At 61.4% G+C, this 15883-nt stretch overlaps 1 protein-coding gene across 1 annotated transcript; it reads right to left on the bottom strand.

Annotated features, from left to right (window-relative positions):
- Positions 1-5087: 5087 nt before the first annotated feature.
- On the bottom strand, positions 5088-14819 carry CCND1 (cyclin D1). Its single transcript, XM_024133286.2, has 5 exons — positions 14394-14819; positions 12622-12837; positions 11939-12098; positions 8012-8160; positions 5088-5411 (listed from the first exon to the last, which is right to left on the bottom strand). Exons 1-5 carry the CDS (start codon positions 14589-14591, stop codon positions 5247-5249), a joined length of 888 nt encoding a protein of 295 aa, XP_023989054.1. The 5' UTR covers positions 14592-14819; the 3' UTR covers positions 5088-5246.
- Between the last annotated feature and the right edge of the window lie 1064 nt (positions 14820-15883).

Raw genomic sequence — 15883 nt, 5'->3', positions numbered from 1 at the left:
GGTGAGGCTGGGGGAGGTGGGGGTGAGGCTGGGGGGAGATGGGGGGGTGAGGCTGGAGAGATGGGCCAGGTCCCAGGACCGCGGATGGAGCCGGAAGGAGCTAGAAGCCCCAGGGGGTTCTGGCATAGGGTGGTGGTGGGCCCGCCTGGGGCAGGGAGACTGGCTGGGAGGCAGGGAGGCCCCAGGTGAGTGGCCGTGGGCCGGAGTGAGAGCAGGCGTTCGGGCTTCCGGGAGGGGACGGTGGAGTGGACGCTGGAAGGCTTTGTCTCCAAAGGCCAGTTTTTGTTTTCCTGATACGCACAGGGCAGCCAGACCCCCACGGGGGGGTCCCCATGAGGGGGAGCCCGAGCTGACGTGGGCGGTCGGAGAGGTCCGGGCCCGCGGCATAACTGAGAGGGGCCTGCTGCCCCTCCTCCGGGGGCCTCACGGCTGGGGAGACGGCCCTGGGGGGCTCCGGGTCCCTCCTCACTCGGCCCAAACCCTCTGCGTACGTTGGGTCCCGTCTGCGCCCCGGCCCTGCCTCCCCTCCTCCCCCTGTGCCTCACAAGGCCACCTCCCCGTCATGCCCTCTTCCTTTCCACTGTCCGACCTGTCAGCCCACAGGTAGATTTTCCACCTGCAACGTTAGAAACCATCAAACAGCCCCGCAGGTCTGGCGTCCTGTGCGTCCAGCTCCCTGTGGAGTGCAGGCCGGCCCCCCGGCTTCCCCTGCGCGGGTTCTCGCTGGAACTTAATGCAATCAGAGTGTTGCCCCCCGCTCCTCAAGATACCCCGAGGCCCTGGCGGCGTCGGAGCCTCGCTTGGGCCCCTCTGTACGCCCGTGGTCCTCGATGTCATCGGGCCCTGGTGCTGACACAGACTAGCGGGTCCCCGGTGCTGAGCCACCGCGGTGGTGCAGAGCAGGCCCTGGGCTTCAGGGCCCCTCCTGAGGCTCCGACCGTCCCTCGGTCCCCTGCTGTACGGGACCCCCTTCCAGAGCACCCTGTAGGCCCCGGGGGCGGGGGCCTTGCCTCACGTCCCCACCCAGCCGGCGAGGGACTGGGTCAGGGAGGCAGCAGTTCCGGCGCCTGCACACCCCACCTCCTCCCAGAAGCTACAGGCCCCACCGGCCCCGTGGGCGCCCCCTGGGCAGGCTGGCACACGGCAGGCGCTTCGTTAGGGCCGCGGTGAACTGGCCTGGCAGGTAGTGCCATCCTTGGTGCGTGACCCAGGCCTCCTCCTGGCTCTGGAGCGCTCGCCGAATGCTCAGCTGGGGGGTGACGGCACCTTGGGGACCCCCAGGCTCTGGGAAGAGGCCCCGGCCCCGCAGAGCTGGGACCAAGATTCACTTCCCACCTCCACCGGCGTTGGGGATGCGGCCAGTTCGCAGGCATCTGGAGCCCAAAGGCGGACGCCACAGGTGTCCACCAGGCCTCCCAGGCCGCCGGGTCCGTGTGAAAGGCCACTGGACCGCTGCCCGGACGCTGGCGTTGTTCCCCCCTGCCCCGGGCTCAGGGCACCCTGGGGCCATGATTCACCCAGAGCAAACAGCAGTTTGCGCCAGAAGAGGGTTAACGCATTTATTGACTTTCCTATCTGCAAATAACCTGGGAGGGCGAACTGGCCAGATGTGGGCTGGGAGGCGGCTGATCCACGGGGGTCACGTCACCGGGGCCAGAGCCGTAGTCTGAGGTGGTCGGGGCCGCCTGCAAGCCCGTCCTCAAACTCTGGGGGGGTCCACGCGGCCCTCTCCCACTACAGACCTCTGGTCCGGATTTCCTCCCGCCTGGGAGGGCATCACACCCTCCTTCTGCATCACCAGGGGACCGCTGGCCACATCTGGAGGCATTTTTGTTGTCACGACCGGGGTCGGTCCTGTCGTCTAGCGGGTGGAGGCCGGGGATGCAGCCCAACAGCCCACGGTGCCCAGGGCAGACCCCCATGACAGAGGATGGCCTGGCCCCGGTGTCCGCAGGGCCGAGGCGGGCCCCCTACCCGCCTGCCACCCCCATCCAAGGAACTTGGGGCGCATGGCCCTGGCTCCCTGCCCACCCCAGGAAACAGACAAGCGGGCACTGCGCACTGGGGTTTTACCAAATTTATTTCTAGACTTTTCACGTTTGTCTTGTTTCCTGCTGGAAACGTGCCGGTTACATATCTGTGCTGGGAAACACCGTGGTGTGCAACCAAAAACACACACAGACCCCCGAGTGCCTGCCCGCCCAGACCCTCCGACTTGCTGGCCACGGGACAGACTCCCCACGCTCCCGGACCTGCCACTGGCCTTTGGCCTTAGAGCACACACATCTCACCCCCCACGACGGACAGACCGTCCCTCACGGACCCCGTTTGGTTCAGACAGAGACGCCGCAGCCAGAATGGTTGAGGTAAGCGGAAGCAGTGTTCCTGCAGGGGTGGGGTGGGGTGGGGCGGGTTTGCACCTGCCAATGGCCTTGAAGCGCACGGGCTGCCCCGCCTGGGGCCGCCGCGGACGGTGCAAATCCAAATCCTTTTGGTTCGGCAGCGTTAGGCGGCTCGTGGGCACACAGCACTGTCGGCTGGCTTCATTGAGATTTGAAGTCTCTTTAAAGGAGCATTTTTGCTATAATGACCAGAACAACAAACAGAACACTAATAACAGATACAACACACCCCAAACTGTGACACAGGCCAGAAGTGATTCCAATCCTGCTAAATGACAGAGTCCTAGAGCACAGCACCACAGTGGCCCATTAAGACATACTTGTTACAATAATAATAATAATAATAATAATGCAACTTTCATAGCTATACGCAAAGAACGATACGGGCTGTAAAAACTACGATGATGGTAAATCCCAGGTCAGATGGAGAGTCCAGCATAACAGGCGCAGGGCAAAGGAAACGGACATGGCCTGTCTCCAGAGACGCCCGGGGGTCCTCGTGAATGCGGCCCGGCGGGGTGGGGATCCCCACCAGGTCCTTTTTGGGATCTCGTCCGCGTGTCTGTCTGCCGAAGCGGCAGACAGAGCCTGACCACCTGGTCTGCAAATGGCTAAGTGAAGCTTGAGGTATTGTGAAACAGGAACCTTTTTGGAATAGAGCAGTAATCACATTAAGTCAAAATTGATCACATAAAAAAAAAAAAAAAACCGAAAAAAAACCAACAACACTACCAAAAAAAAAAAAAAGGCATCCGTAATACATTTTTTCTATGAGAAAACTCAAACTAGAACATGGCAGTATATGACATTGTAAAACAAAAAAAACAAAACTGATTCTCCAATAGCAGCAAAACAATGTGAAAGATAAGAGAAGCGATATGCATCTGTTTCCAAACTGTACTGGGAAGTCATCGGTAGCAGCGAATAAAGAAAATGGAGCCGCAGCCTGTCCCTCGCGTGGTCCCCGCCCACCTCCCCTCCGCACACTTCCTCCCTCACCTCCTCGCTCCCTTCAACACTCCCTACAGAATAATTACAAAAAGGTACATAGCCAAGATGTGCAAATTATCTAGCGGTTGCTAAATTTCTTTTTTGAAAGGAGGGTTCAGGGATGAGAACGTATTGGAACTGAACTTGGAACTGAACTTGTTTCCGGCATCCTAATTTGTGCTTATAACTCTGACGCCTCTCCAGTTGGGTCACTCTGCGAAAAGCCAATCAGGCCAAATTAGCCAAATCCATGTCTTTGTGTTTTTTTCTCGGGATTTTTTCCCCTCTCTTATAAAAGGACCTAACTTTAACAAACCGTCCTACACCTGCAACATCTAAGGCAGAAAAGTGTGTGTGTGTGTGTGTGTGTGTGTGTGTGTATGTAAATCAAGGGGAGATTGCATTACTTTATAAATCATACTGGCCTTACGAACATCCTCTGCAATAAATATTCTTTTTAGCCTTAACTATAAATTATATATTTTAGTGTTTAAAAACCTTCCGTTGCAAAACATCTAAAGATAACTCTGAAACTGCTTGTTCTCTAGGTAAACCTTTAAGGCCCCTACTTTCAAACACCAGTTGGCACTGAAGGATTCCTAAACTTCACCTTCTCTACAGAAAAGGAAAGGAACACATCATCCTGGCAGTGTGAGAATGAATGCACATTTTCTTCTCCTTGACCGGAACCTAGCCCTCCAAAACATCATCTCCCTTTCGCTAACACCATATCGACAAGCACCTGCCTCGCCATCCTGTCTGCACCCAAGTACTGGAATATTCCCAAACCATTCCATTAAGAAACCGTTCCCCGCCCCCTCCACACACAACATACACAGAGATGTCACCTAGAGACTGAAAGTGCTTTGAAATGGAATGGTTTTGGAATATTGAGAAGGAACAAAAAACAAAAAACAAAAAAAACAGCTGTAGATTTCACCTGGATGTGAGCAGGCTGCAGATCTGTTGGGTGAAAAACCAGCACCTCATAAACAGGTAACTACAAAAATATGAAGATTATAAAAATAGAATATATTAGGTCACTATTGCGGTTTCTCTTTCTAGTAGCGGACGCTAGGAGTCGGAGGTGGCCTTCCGTCACCGAGGCGCAGGCTGGCGCCCGACAAACCCCTCAGGTGGTTGGTCCACAGGCAGAAAGAGGATCAGGCCTTGAAAATGCCGAACTCTACGCTACCCTAGCCGAGAGGTTACATCAGCCATTGACAAGGTGAAGGTTACATGCCTACCTACGAAATAAAATAAACAAATGACTTATAAAGTGACTACATGCATAAGCGAGATACAGGATGCCTAGAACCGCTTTAAAGCTGTGCCCTTAGGAAAAGCACACGGGTAGAGTTCTATCTAAAACCCTCTTCTACTTTAAAAATGGGTTGTGGACTTTTTCCTATATTTTTTAAAACGTTTTTATGCTTTTTGTTTGTTTGTTTGAAACACATAAAGAATCAAATCTAATTAATCCTCCCCTGCAGACTCGCTCCTTGTGTTAATGCCTATCCTTATAACACAGAGACACAAACACATGAATATAAAAACTAGTTGATTATGGGGTATAAAATCCTCTATTTTTGTAGCACAACCCTCCTCCCCCCCTCCAGCTCAGGGTTATGCAAATTCTATTTTTTCCTCTCCTTTTTTTTTTTTTTTTTTTCCCCCCCTTAAAGATAGGTTTTCGGGGACGTTTCTTTTCTTTTGCTTAACTCAGAGACAGAAGGGAGAAAGAGCAAAGGAAAACACCAAGACACCGAGGGGCGGGCTGCCTTCCGACGGCGGCCGGGCCTGAGCGGCTCTGTCCGCGGAGCCCGGGCCGGCCCCTCCCCCGCCGCGGCGCCCTCAAATGTCCACGTCACGCACGTCGGTGGGCGTGCAGGCCAGGTCCACCTCCTCCTCCTCCTCCTCCTCCTCCGCGGCCTTGGGGTCCAAGTTCTGCTGCTGGGCCTGGCGCAGGCTGGACTCCAGGAGGGCTTCGATCTGCTCCTGGCAGGCGCGGAGGCAGTCCTGCGCGAGACGGGTCCTCAGAAGGGGGTCCGCAGTGAGGGGCCCCTTCCCAGCGCTCACCTAAAACGCTGCCTCCCCCAAACCGGGAAGCCGCTGCCCAGAGCCCAGGGTCGACAGTGTGGACCCTGTTTGCCCACCAGCTGCCCCCCCGGCCTGAAACGCCCACGTCACCCAGGCCACGGTGAGCCCACTCAGGACCCAAGGGCTCCGGTGGACACAGACGCTCCTGCCCACCTGCCCCGGGTCCCCTGCCTGCCCGGCCGCTCGCTGGAACTCCTCACCAGGGCTCTCATCTCTGGCCCCAGGGTCCCACCAGCCCCACCGCTGCCCTCAGCGAATTCCGCGCCATCTGATCCAGGATGGGGAGGCCCCCTGAGCCCCGCTTTTCCGACCTAACCTCTGCCGTGTCAGCCCTCGCAGTGAACCCAGCATTCCGTGATGAATGGCCGTCAAAAGCGTTAGGCCGTGCTTGACCGAGGATGAATGCTGGGCGGCCCTGGGGCCTTTATCCCTGTCCTCTCCCGTTCGGGCCTGCGTCCTGGGAGACGCTCCGGCCGCGCACAACTCCTGCAGCGACCCCCCCGCGTGTTCAGTGGCGAGGAGGAACCCCGGAGGCCGGGGGCCTCTCCTGGTCCCACCGCGGGCAGACCTCCCAGCAGCTCGAAGGCGCCACCCGCAGCCGGGCGGCCGCGGCTCCCGGATCTGAACAGAGAGGCTGTCCCACCTCCTGGGATGCCACACGGGGCTTCTGTTCTAGAACCAGGGAAAGGCTCCGGGGCAGCCTGGGAAACAGACCCGTGCCTTTCCCACAGGAACGAGGTCCGGAACGGGGGAGGAGCTGCTAAATTCCTCCTAGATGGGGCTGCAAACGGTGCACCCCGCCCCAAAGAAGCGAAGCCAGGCCAGGAGGGCTTCTGAGTGAATCCCTGGAGGGCTCCCTGTCCCGAGGGGACAGGGCTTATGGGGCGGGGGGGCTTTCCTACCCACCCTTTCAGTATTCATCACGGCAGAGGAGGAGGTAGGCAAGGTGCAAAAGGCCCCATTTTACAGAGGCGGAAACCGAGGCCCAAGACTCCTGACGGCCCCCTCAGGCTCTGATCCAAACACCCACCGCGGCCTTCGGAGGCCCGAGAGCCTCCACCCACCCACTGAAGGCGGCCCCCCGGGGGTGGCTGGCCCCTGTAACTTGGGGGGCCGCGCTGCGGAGCCGAGAGCAGAGGCATACAGGAGGGGCCTCCCCTCTCTGCAGGCCCCGGCGCATCCTCCAGCTCCACGGCCCACGCTCCCTCCTCCCAGCAGCCCGCTTGGCGCTGCAGCCTCACCCTGCGAGGAGCAGACAGTGACCACGGGGGCCAGCTCTAGGGAAGGGCAGACTAGCCAAGCCCCGGGGCCTCCGCAGCCCAGAATTTGCTGCGTCCGAGCTCAGCGACGACGTTTGTCACCTGGTCACCAGACTAAGGAATTTCAGCCTCAACTGATTCCTCCCACCATCCCTCAGCCGTAAGGCATTTTGCTTCAGATCTAATTAAAATAATCTCTATTCAGATAAGGGATCACACAGCGATTTCCTACCACTGTCTGTAGACAGCGCTGTTTGTGGCGTTTCTAGCTGGGGGATGGCGCTGGCCCAGGCAGCCAGGCGAGGATGCCTCCCCCTCCCAGGGGGCCACCGAGCTGCCCGCGCCTACAAACAAGAAGGCATCCTCCTCTGGGGGTCACGCAGGCTGGCGGCCAAGCACCGTTGGCAGAGGACAGGCAGGCATCCGTCTCACACCCAGCTTTCCTCCCCGAGCCTCCCGGGCGCTCGAGGGTGGACCACCAGAAGCGGCCGGAGCCAGAGCCGGACCTGGACCGGGGACCGGGGTCAAGGCGGTCACTGGCTCCTACTCGGGACGCTAGTGGGCCTGGCAGTGACCGACCTCGCTGGTCTAATTGGTGAAGCCCCAAACCCTTGTAACTGTTATTTTAATTCTTTGAGAAAAGAAAAGGAAAGAATGGGGAATAAGACAATGGCATTTTAAAGTAAAAAGATACAATGGACTCCGGCTTCCAAAGCAGCAGCCTCTCAAAGGTGGTCGTAAAAACAAGTTGTCTGTACCAGGCCCATTGTGGACGGGAGACCTCACAGGGGCCCTTGTAGAGCGGCCATTTATCGGGCCTCCACGCTGTCGCCCAGACAAAGCTCGACCGGGCCTCACCCCACACACCATTAGGGCACGGATCATTGACCCGACCTGCCGTGTGGCCCCTCTTCCCGACGGCCCCCCGCCACCACCCCAGGAAGGGTTTAGGCTCCTGGGCGCCCCTGGGGCCACCGGAAGCCTGGGAGGACCCTCCCGCCCATCGGCAAGTTCTGGGAGGTGTTTCTCCTCCCAAAGGAGCCCCCCAGGAGACGGGGGTGGAGTGGCCCCCGGGCAGCGTGTGCCAGGGCCACGGCCAGGTCCTGTGCCTCTGGACGCAGGTGGCTGCCTGTCCCCCACGTGGCCCCAGCCCCTGCCACTTCCCACCAGACGACTGCAGCTCGGGACCCCCAGGCCCTGGATGCTTCTCGTACCCGGTGCCGGACAGGCCCCCCAGCCAGCGCCGGAGCGGTCACTTACCGGGTCACACCTGATCACTTTGGAGAGGAACCGCGTCAGGCGGTGATAGGACAGGAAGCTGTTGGCGCTTCCCAGGTGCAGGCCTTGCACCGCGGCCACCACGCTCCCGGCAGCCACCATGGAGGGCGGGTTGGAAATGAACTTCACATCTGCGGAGAGGGAGGGAGGCAAAGGGGTTGTGAGTGGGGACGCAGCAGGACCCTGTGACCTGGACCCCCCTGAGCCCCTGCCCCGCAGACGGCTGATCCTGAGGGGGTGGTCGGGAAGTGGGCGCCAGTGAGAGCAGAAGCTGGGCCGGGGCTTGTGGTGTTCATCTAAAAACAGCAGAGGGGCTTCCAGCCCCCTCCAGCGCAGGGGGCCGGGGTTGGATCCCTGGTCAGGGAACTAGATCCCACAGGCAGGCTGCAACTAAGAGCTTGCACGCCACAACTCAGGAGCCCAAGTGCTGCAACTAAGACCCGGTGCAACCAAATAAATAATGGTAAAAAAAACCCCAAAACCTCCCCAACACCTTCCCACCCCCCGAAATGCTAACCGAGAGAACAGCTGCTGGAAGAGACAACGGGGTGGGGGAGGGGGAGGAGGAGGCACAGCGGCCTCTGCAGAGGGGTCATCGCTCACTCCCTTCTCTTAGCACGTGAGCCTGTGAATGTATCACTTATTCACAAAAGCCCGGGGAAAGGACACGCCCCCTACAACACTAACCCCAAGTACCTGCGCTGCCAGGTCCCAGGGGGAGTGGCCGCCTTGCACATGGGAAGATGGGCCCAGGAAAGCCCCCCACTGCCCTCAGATGCTTCTCCCCACTTCATCTGCCTCCAGGGATGTGGCAGGGCTGTAGCGTTACTTCATCTGCCCGTCCCTGGCAGCTCTCCGCAAACTGCTGGGAAACCCTGCACCTCTGGGCAGGTGGGCTCCAGGGTCACCTCCTGGCAGCTCACTGACATGGGAACTTCTGGTTTCCCTCCTGGCGGCGCGCTCGTCATGGACGTAAGGACACTGAAGAGGTGACCCAGCGCCTGAGGGCTGCCTTTCTGTCGCTCCCAACGAGAAACTCCTGGCAGGGGAGGCCACCGATTCCAGCATCTGAACCAGGGGGCCTCTCAGTGTGGAGCCGGGCCCTAGAAGGTCAGCCCCTATCACCTCATCCTGTGCCCAGGAACTGGACAGTGAGCTGAGTGGGAGGGGACTGGGCACAAAGGGAGTGCGGCGCCCGGGGGCTGGGGCACCCCCCGCCCCTCCCACTGGCCTGAGACTTCATCCCTGAGAATAAACAGCCAGGGCCTCTCATTCAATGGAGCGAGAGCCAGCGGAGGGGTGGGAAGGAAGAAAGGCAGCCAGGCAGCCACACTGAAGGGGCGACAAAGCTGCTGGGGCGCTCCGACCACTTAAAGAAGAAAGCCCCTCACAAGGCGCGCCCTCTCGCCCCTTTAAACGGGAGCAGTTCCACCCAGTCTGAGAGCCAGGAGCCCGGGATGAGAGGTTTTCATTGAGGCCAGTCAGGAGGACTGCACAGAAATCGCTGCGGCCAGAGCACAGGGTCTGACTGGCTGCAGCTCGAGACCCCGGTCCAGCAGGGAGGGAATAACTACACACAGGCACGTGTGCGCGCGCCTTGGCGGGTTTATGGGCTTTGATGAGAAGCCCGCATATTTCAGCTTGGAAGCTCCAATAGCTGTTCCAATTCACTGCCCGGCTGCAAAGAGCCCAGCGGGCCACGGCCAGGGTGGGCATCGGAGCTGCGCCACTCCACTGACCCTGCTCAGGTCCATTCGCTCAGCTCAGTTACGTGCCGCCCTCAAAGAGGTAACTCACCGGCCGCAGAACGAGAAACGCTCTACTGCGTGCACACATCCGTACGCAGGTTAAAAACAGAGCAAAACCCAACTCTGTGCATGGGTGACGTGCCCCCTCCCGCCCCCATGCACACCTGGGAACCCAGGTCTGCAGGGACCAGGGAGAGCAGAGGCCACCCTTCCCCCGCTGGCCCCCTGCACCTTTCAAAGGGACCCTTGCTACACGGAGGGCAAAATATCTCCCGGGACTTTTACTCAGGCCTCCACTTCACAAAATCTGTTTGTTTTTAGGCTGTACTAGGTCGCTCTCATCTTGAGAGGCCCCCTTGTGACTAAGGACACTGCTGCGTGTCAGTCGGGTTCCAACGGACCAGGACCCGGTCGTGGTGGGGTGCCGCTCCCCTCCCTCCCCTGGCCTGCCTGTCCCCCACCGGGGCCCACCGCAGCTAACGCACGTGAAAAGCTGGGTCGCCCCCGGCCACCCCTCCGCCTTCACCTGAGGTGTGCCCGGGCCGGGGGTGCTGGACAGTCTCGGTAGCTGGACAGCCAGCACCAAAGCACATTCACAGCCTCTGCGCCCGGCTTCTGCGCTGCCAGCACCCCACACAGGCTACACACCCCGCTTCCAGGGGTCCTGGGAGAGGGGGAGGTCCAGGCTGCCCCGGCCACCCTGGGGGGAGGGCACGCAGGAAGCGTTCTTTGCATTATCTGCGGGAGACTTCGCCGTTTCTCTGAACCACTTTCAGCTCCATAAAAGGCTGCCGGGAAGTCCCTGGAGGCTTCTCTTCTCAGCGGCGTCCCAGCCAGAGAATGCCTCCCTGCCTGCTTGCTGGGCTGGCCCCTGGAGCCTGAGGGGATGGGGGTGAGAGCCGCCCCATCCCCCCCCAAGGGCGGGTGCTGCGGGGCAGGAATGCCTGGCCAGGGGGCGCCCTGACCCCTCAGATTCATCTGGGCCTCTCGTCTGCCCCCCACCCCACGGCTTGCTTGGAAGGACACAGAAGAGGGGTTCACGCCTTGCGCAGGCAAAGGAGGGTGGGGAGGCCAGCAGAATCCTCCCAGCTCTCCTAACCCAGAACTCCCAGCCACCAGAGCGCCCAGACATCAGGAGAGTGACACGAGGTGGCAGGCTGGGGGGGAGGGCTCCACCCCTTCCGGGGAGGCGGTGAAGGATGCCCACTCCCCCCTTTGGTGCCCTGTCGCCCTCAGGTCGCGCCGAGTGAGCCCCAAGCAGATTTGATGGCTGAGGCCTGGCCAGGGGTAGAGGTGGCCCACGGCAGAGCCGGGAGGATGGGGGCAAGGGTCCTCCGATCAGGGTCTCCAGGGGTCCTGGGCCCAGCTCATGGGATCGGAGGGGAGAAGAGGTCGCAGGGGCTCAGGGGCAGGGCTGCGACAAGCAGGAGGCAGCACCGTGTGTCTCACTGGGTTCTGAGTGACTGGCCGCCTGGGGGCTGGGGAGAGGGCTGTGCCGGGGAGGGGCCCCCAGGGACGGTCCAGAGCGGTGCCGGGGGAGGGACGGAGGGCCTGCTGCCGCCGCCAACCACAGCAGCCCAAGCCCAGGCCGCTAGGAAGCCACTCCCAGGGCGGGGAGCTGAGCCGCCCTGCGGCGCCCCTGGCGGGGCCTCAGGCGGCCAAGCGCCTCTGTTGGCCGCCCCCGCACGAGGGCCGCTGCTGGCCGCCCAGAGCACGTGGTCCAGGCACTGCCGGCCGGCGCTCCCCACCCCTGTAGGCGCCCCTGGCAGGTGGCCCAGCCCGGGAGAGGCCAGGAGGGGGCCCCCGCAGCTCAGGCTCCTTGAGGACACGGGAAGGACTGGGGGGGGGCGGGAGGAGGCATGCTGGACTGCCAAAGTCAACCCCTTTCAGCATGTAGTGGCCCCCGCCTGGCGTGGGGAGCAGAAACCACATCAGCTGGACACAGGCAGGCTGCCGTCCAGCCTCAGCTGCCCGGGCCCAGGAGCCCACACCCCCTCCCTGGAGCCCCGACAAGAAGCCCAGCCCTCTGCTCCCCGGAACAGGGAAAGAGGAAAGCTTCCGAGAGCGGAGGAGCCCGGGGACCATGTCCTCGGATGGGGAAACCGAGGCAGAGGGCAAGAAGCTCCTCCAGGGGCACCCGGAGGCCCGGCCAGCACCCTACCTGTGGCACAGAGGGCAACGAAGGTCTGCGCGTGTTTGCGGATGATCTGTTTGTTCTCCTCGACCACCGGCATTTTGGAGAGGAAGTGTTCAATGAAGTCGTGCGGGGTCGTGGCAGCCAGGTTCCACTTGAGTTTGTTCACCAAGACCAGCTCCATTTGCTGCGGAAATGGAGGGACACGTGCGTGAAGAGAGGCGCAGGCGCGGACCCCAATGCAACAGGGGGCGAGGAGAAGGAATGGGGCGTGTTGGAGGGTCCGGGAAGTTGGCGGGACAACGCGCAACCCCACATCCAAACAGAGAAGGTGCCGTTCGCAAAGGCTCCCGTTCTTGATTAAGCCCACCCTCCGCGGGTGGAGACCAGAAGCCCGCGACACCTGGAACGCGAGGTCTGGTCGTTCGCGCGGGCCCCTCGCCGCCGCCGCCGCTAGAGGGCGCGCGCCGCCCACTTTTCGCGGCGCTAGGGGCGCCGAGGCGGTGGGAGTCGGAGGGAGAGAAAGTGTGAGGTGGGGCGGCGGGGGACCCGTCCGCTCCTCGAGAGGGGCCCCACCGGTGTGGTCGCCCTCCCTGGGGGCAGAGGGTCTCTCCGCGGCCCGCAGGGGCCCCTGACTCTCTGCACCTCCCCCACCCCCGGGGTCCCACGGCTAACGGGGCATCCGGGGGCGGTGGGGGTCGCAGGGTTACCAGCAGCTCGTCGGGCCGAATGGAGTTGTCAGTGTAGATGCACAGCTTCTCGGCCGTCAGCGGGATGGTCTCCTTCATCTTCGAGGCGACGAACATGCAGGTGGCCCCCAGCAGCTGCAGGCGGCTCTTTTTCACGGGCTCCAGCGACAGGAAGCGGTCCAGGTAGTTCATGGCCAGCGGGAAGACCTCCTCCTCGCACTTTTGCTCCTCGCAGACCTGCCGGGGCACCGGGGGCCGTGACGGCCGCCACCGCGAGCGCCCGGCCCCCTCTGCGGAGACCTCGCGCCCCCCACCCGGCTCGCGCCAGGGCCGCGGGGCCCCGAGTGCGAGGAGGGGCAGGGCAGGGGGCGGCAGAAGCTGCCGCCGCCGCGCCCCCTTCCCCGAGAGTCCCCCGAACCCACCCACCCGAAACTGAAAGGGAAAGTCCCGGCAAGGCTGGCACGGTGCGGGCGGGAGCTGGCACGGCCGGCCGGCGTGTGCGGCGCGCGGGCGGCGGACCCCGGCCCGCGTGGGTGCTCCGGGCCCCTCCAGGCCTGGGGTCGGCAGCAAATGGGGTGCAGGGCCGCGGGGCGGGCCGCGGGGATGGGCGCCGCGCTCGCAGCGCCTGCGAGACACAAAGGTGGCGTCCCAGGCCGCCGCGCCGCATTTCCCCAGACGTCATCTTTTCAAAAAATATTTAAAAATATAAAAAAATTAACTGGGTACATAAAAACCCCCTGAAAATGACCCTCAGGCGGTCCTTTACCCAGGCCGGGGGTCGGGAGCTCGTTGCAGGCTCAAGGGAGAGCCCCAGGAATTCAAACTCGGGGGCCCCCCTTCCCCCTGGGCGCGGGCGCTGTTTCCCTCTCGCAAGGGCACCACGCCGCACTTTTAAAAATTATTTTAAAATACTTGCGGTGCACTCAGGAGCCCACTGAAGGCCTGAAAACGTGCCCCTGGACCCCGGCTCGCTCCGGACAGGTCCCCCAAGCTGAGACCCCTGCAGATGAGGGTCAATCCCCAGCGTCTCGGGGGCCACGCGACCTTGCAGCCCGGCGTGCTCTCCGGCCCAAGCTGGCCGTGCGGGGCGCCCCGGGACTCACTGCTTGAACAAAGGGGCCCCCTCTCCCGAGCGGGGTCCCCTCACAACTGCCCGAGCTCTGGCCCCTCGCCCCTCCCGCCGGTTCCCGGTGGCCGCACGGCCCCTCGCGGCGGCCCCAAGCGCCTCGCCGGCCGCTCCCCACCCCCACCCTGCCCCCAATTATTAATAAACACTTTTGCTTTGCAATAAAAGAACAAAGATGGCGCATAATACTGGCACGAGCGGCCCTTGCATACGTGTCCATGGATATTAATTTAAAAATCAAATCTATGCCCCCTCCCCCTGGAGCTGGCGGCTCAGCGGCCGCGCGGCCGGGAGAAAAGGCGCAGCGGGACTCTGGCGCAGGCGGGGGCTGAGCAGTGGCGGTCCAGGAGGGGGCCGCAAAGGGCGCCCAGCCTGCGGGCCCCAGCCCTGAACCCAACTGGGGTGCCCCGGCCGTGGCTTTCCCCCAAGGTACCCCTCCTCGACCGCTGCCCCCCAAGGGAATATCCAATGACCCCACCCCCACCCCCTCCTCGTTCAAAAAATACCCAGAATATCTATATATTTCGGAACTACGATTCCTAGCAACACTCTGGCAAACTTCAAAAGTTGGGGTGGGAGAGAAGGGAGGGCGATGAGTGGCAAAGAAAAGTGGGTTTGCGCAACAAGTCGCAGCAAAGTGCTAAGAGAGCCGCCCGGAGCCCCGCACCTCCAGCATCCAGGTGGCTACGATCTTCCGCATGGACGGCAGGATCTCCTTCTGCACACACTTGAAGTAGGACACCGAGGGCGCGCAGGTCTCCTCCGCCTTGAGCATGGCCCGCAGCACCCGGTCGTTGAGGAGGTTGGCATCGGGGTACGCCCGGCGGATGGTCTCCATCTCGCAGCACAGGAGCTGGTGTGCCATGGCTGGGGCTCGGCTAGGCGGCCTGGGGCGGCGGTGGGTCCGGGGCTGGGTCCGCGCTCGGCTCTAGCTCCTGCTGTGCCCCTCGCCGGAGCGCGCGGACGCTGCTGCTAGCTGCTACTGCGCCGACAGCCCTCTGGAGGCTCTAGGACTTTGCAACTTCCAACAAAACTCCCCTGTAGTCCGTGTGACGTTACTGTTGTTAAGCAGAGATCAAAGCCGGGCAGAGAATGGGAGCGGGAAGGGGGGGGGCGGGCGCAGGGGGAGGGGGCGCGGGCGCCGAGCGCCGGGGAGCGGCGAGGGGCAGAGCCCAAAAGCCATCCCGGAGGCGCCGCGCCGGCACCGCGCGGAGCTGCCCCCGAAGCCCGGTTTTCATAGAAATGCAAATCGTCCCGAGGCTGCCTTTCTCCCCGCCGGGGAAGAGGGGTGCAGGGGGGCCTGTCGTCCCCGAGTGGGTCCCTCAGGATTTGGGGGGTTGGGTGAAGGTGGCTCTGCAGAGGGGGACAGCTAGGAGGGCGGGCAGGCCACACGCAGCCTGGGGAGACCGCATGGAGGGGGGACTCTGGAGTTCGGTGACACCCTATATCTGAGCCGGGAGAATGGGCGCATTTCCGAGAACGCCACGAGGGCACCCACGGGCGGAGAGGCAGCCTAGGAATCTTAGCGTCTACATCTTCTTTCATTTTCATTAACACGTGTAAATTTCAGGAACCATTTAACATTCAGGGACTCAGGGCAGAGCCGGCAACCCTGGTGGAGGCTTCATTCCCGCACACGGGGGGGTCGCTGCAAATGCCCGAGGGGGTAACACTAAAATGTTAAAGGGCTTTCAGCCTAGCATGCGCTCGCTCAAAAAATAAAATAAAATAAAATAAATGCCCGAAAATTCCAGCAGCAGCCCAAGATGGTGGCCAGCATTTCCTTCATCCTGTCCTCCTCGCCTGGGGGAATCTGCGGGCTGTCTTCCTACCTTAGCCAGTCCATTCTTGCGGGGGTCCCCAATCCCCCCCACCCCCGCCCTGTCCCGGCAGCTAGAAAAACACCCTGCAAGGAAGGCTGCAAAATAGTGGTCTCTGTCCTGTCTCATTTTTTAAAATTAAAAATTAAGTTAAATCGCTGGAAATATTAGTCGCCTCTCCGCCTGGGACAAGACCACCGGAAGCTTCCTAATTGGTTTTGCTGGGGGTATGGACGTCTCTTCACCTTTAGCACTTGCCCTGGGGCTGCATTCGTGAGCCTGAGGGGGATGGCGGGGGCTGGCAACAGTCAGAGCAATTACAAGTTAAAGAAATGGG

This window comes from Physeter macrocephalus, chromosome 18, assembly GCF_002837175.3.
Source record: "Physeter macrocephalus isolate SW-GA chromosome 18, ASM283717v5, whole genome shotgun sequence".
NCBI lineage: Eukaryota > Metazoa > Chordata > Mammalia > Artiodactyla > Physeteridae > Physeter > Physeter macrocephalus.
This window is presented reverse-complemented; position numbering and strand designations above follow the sequence as displayed.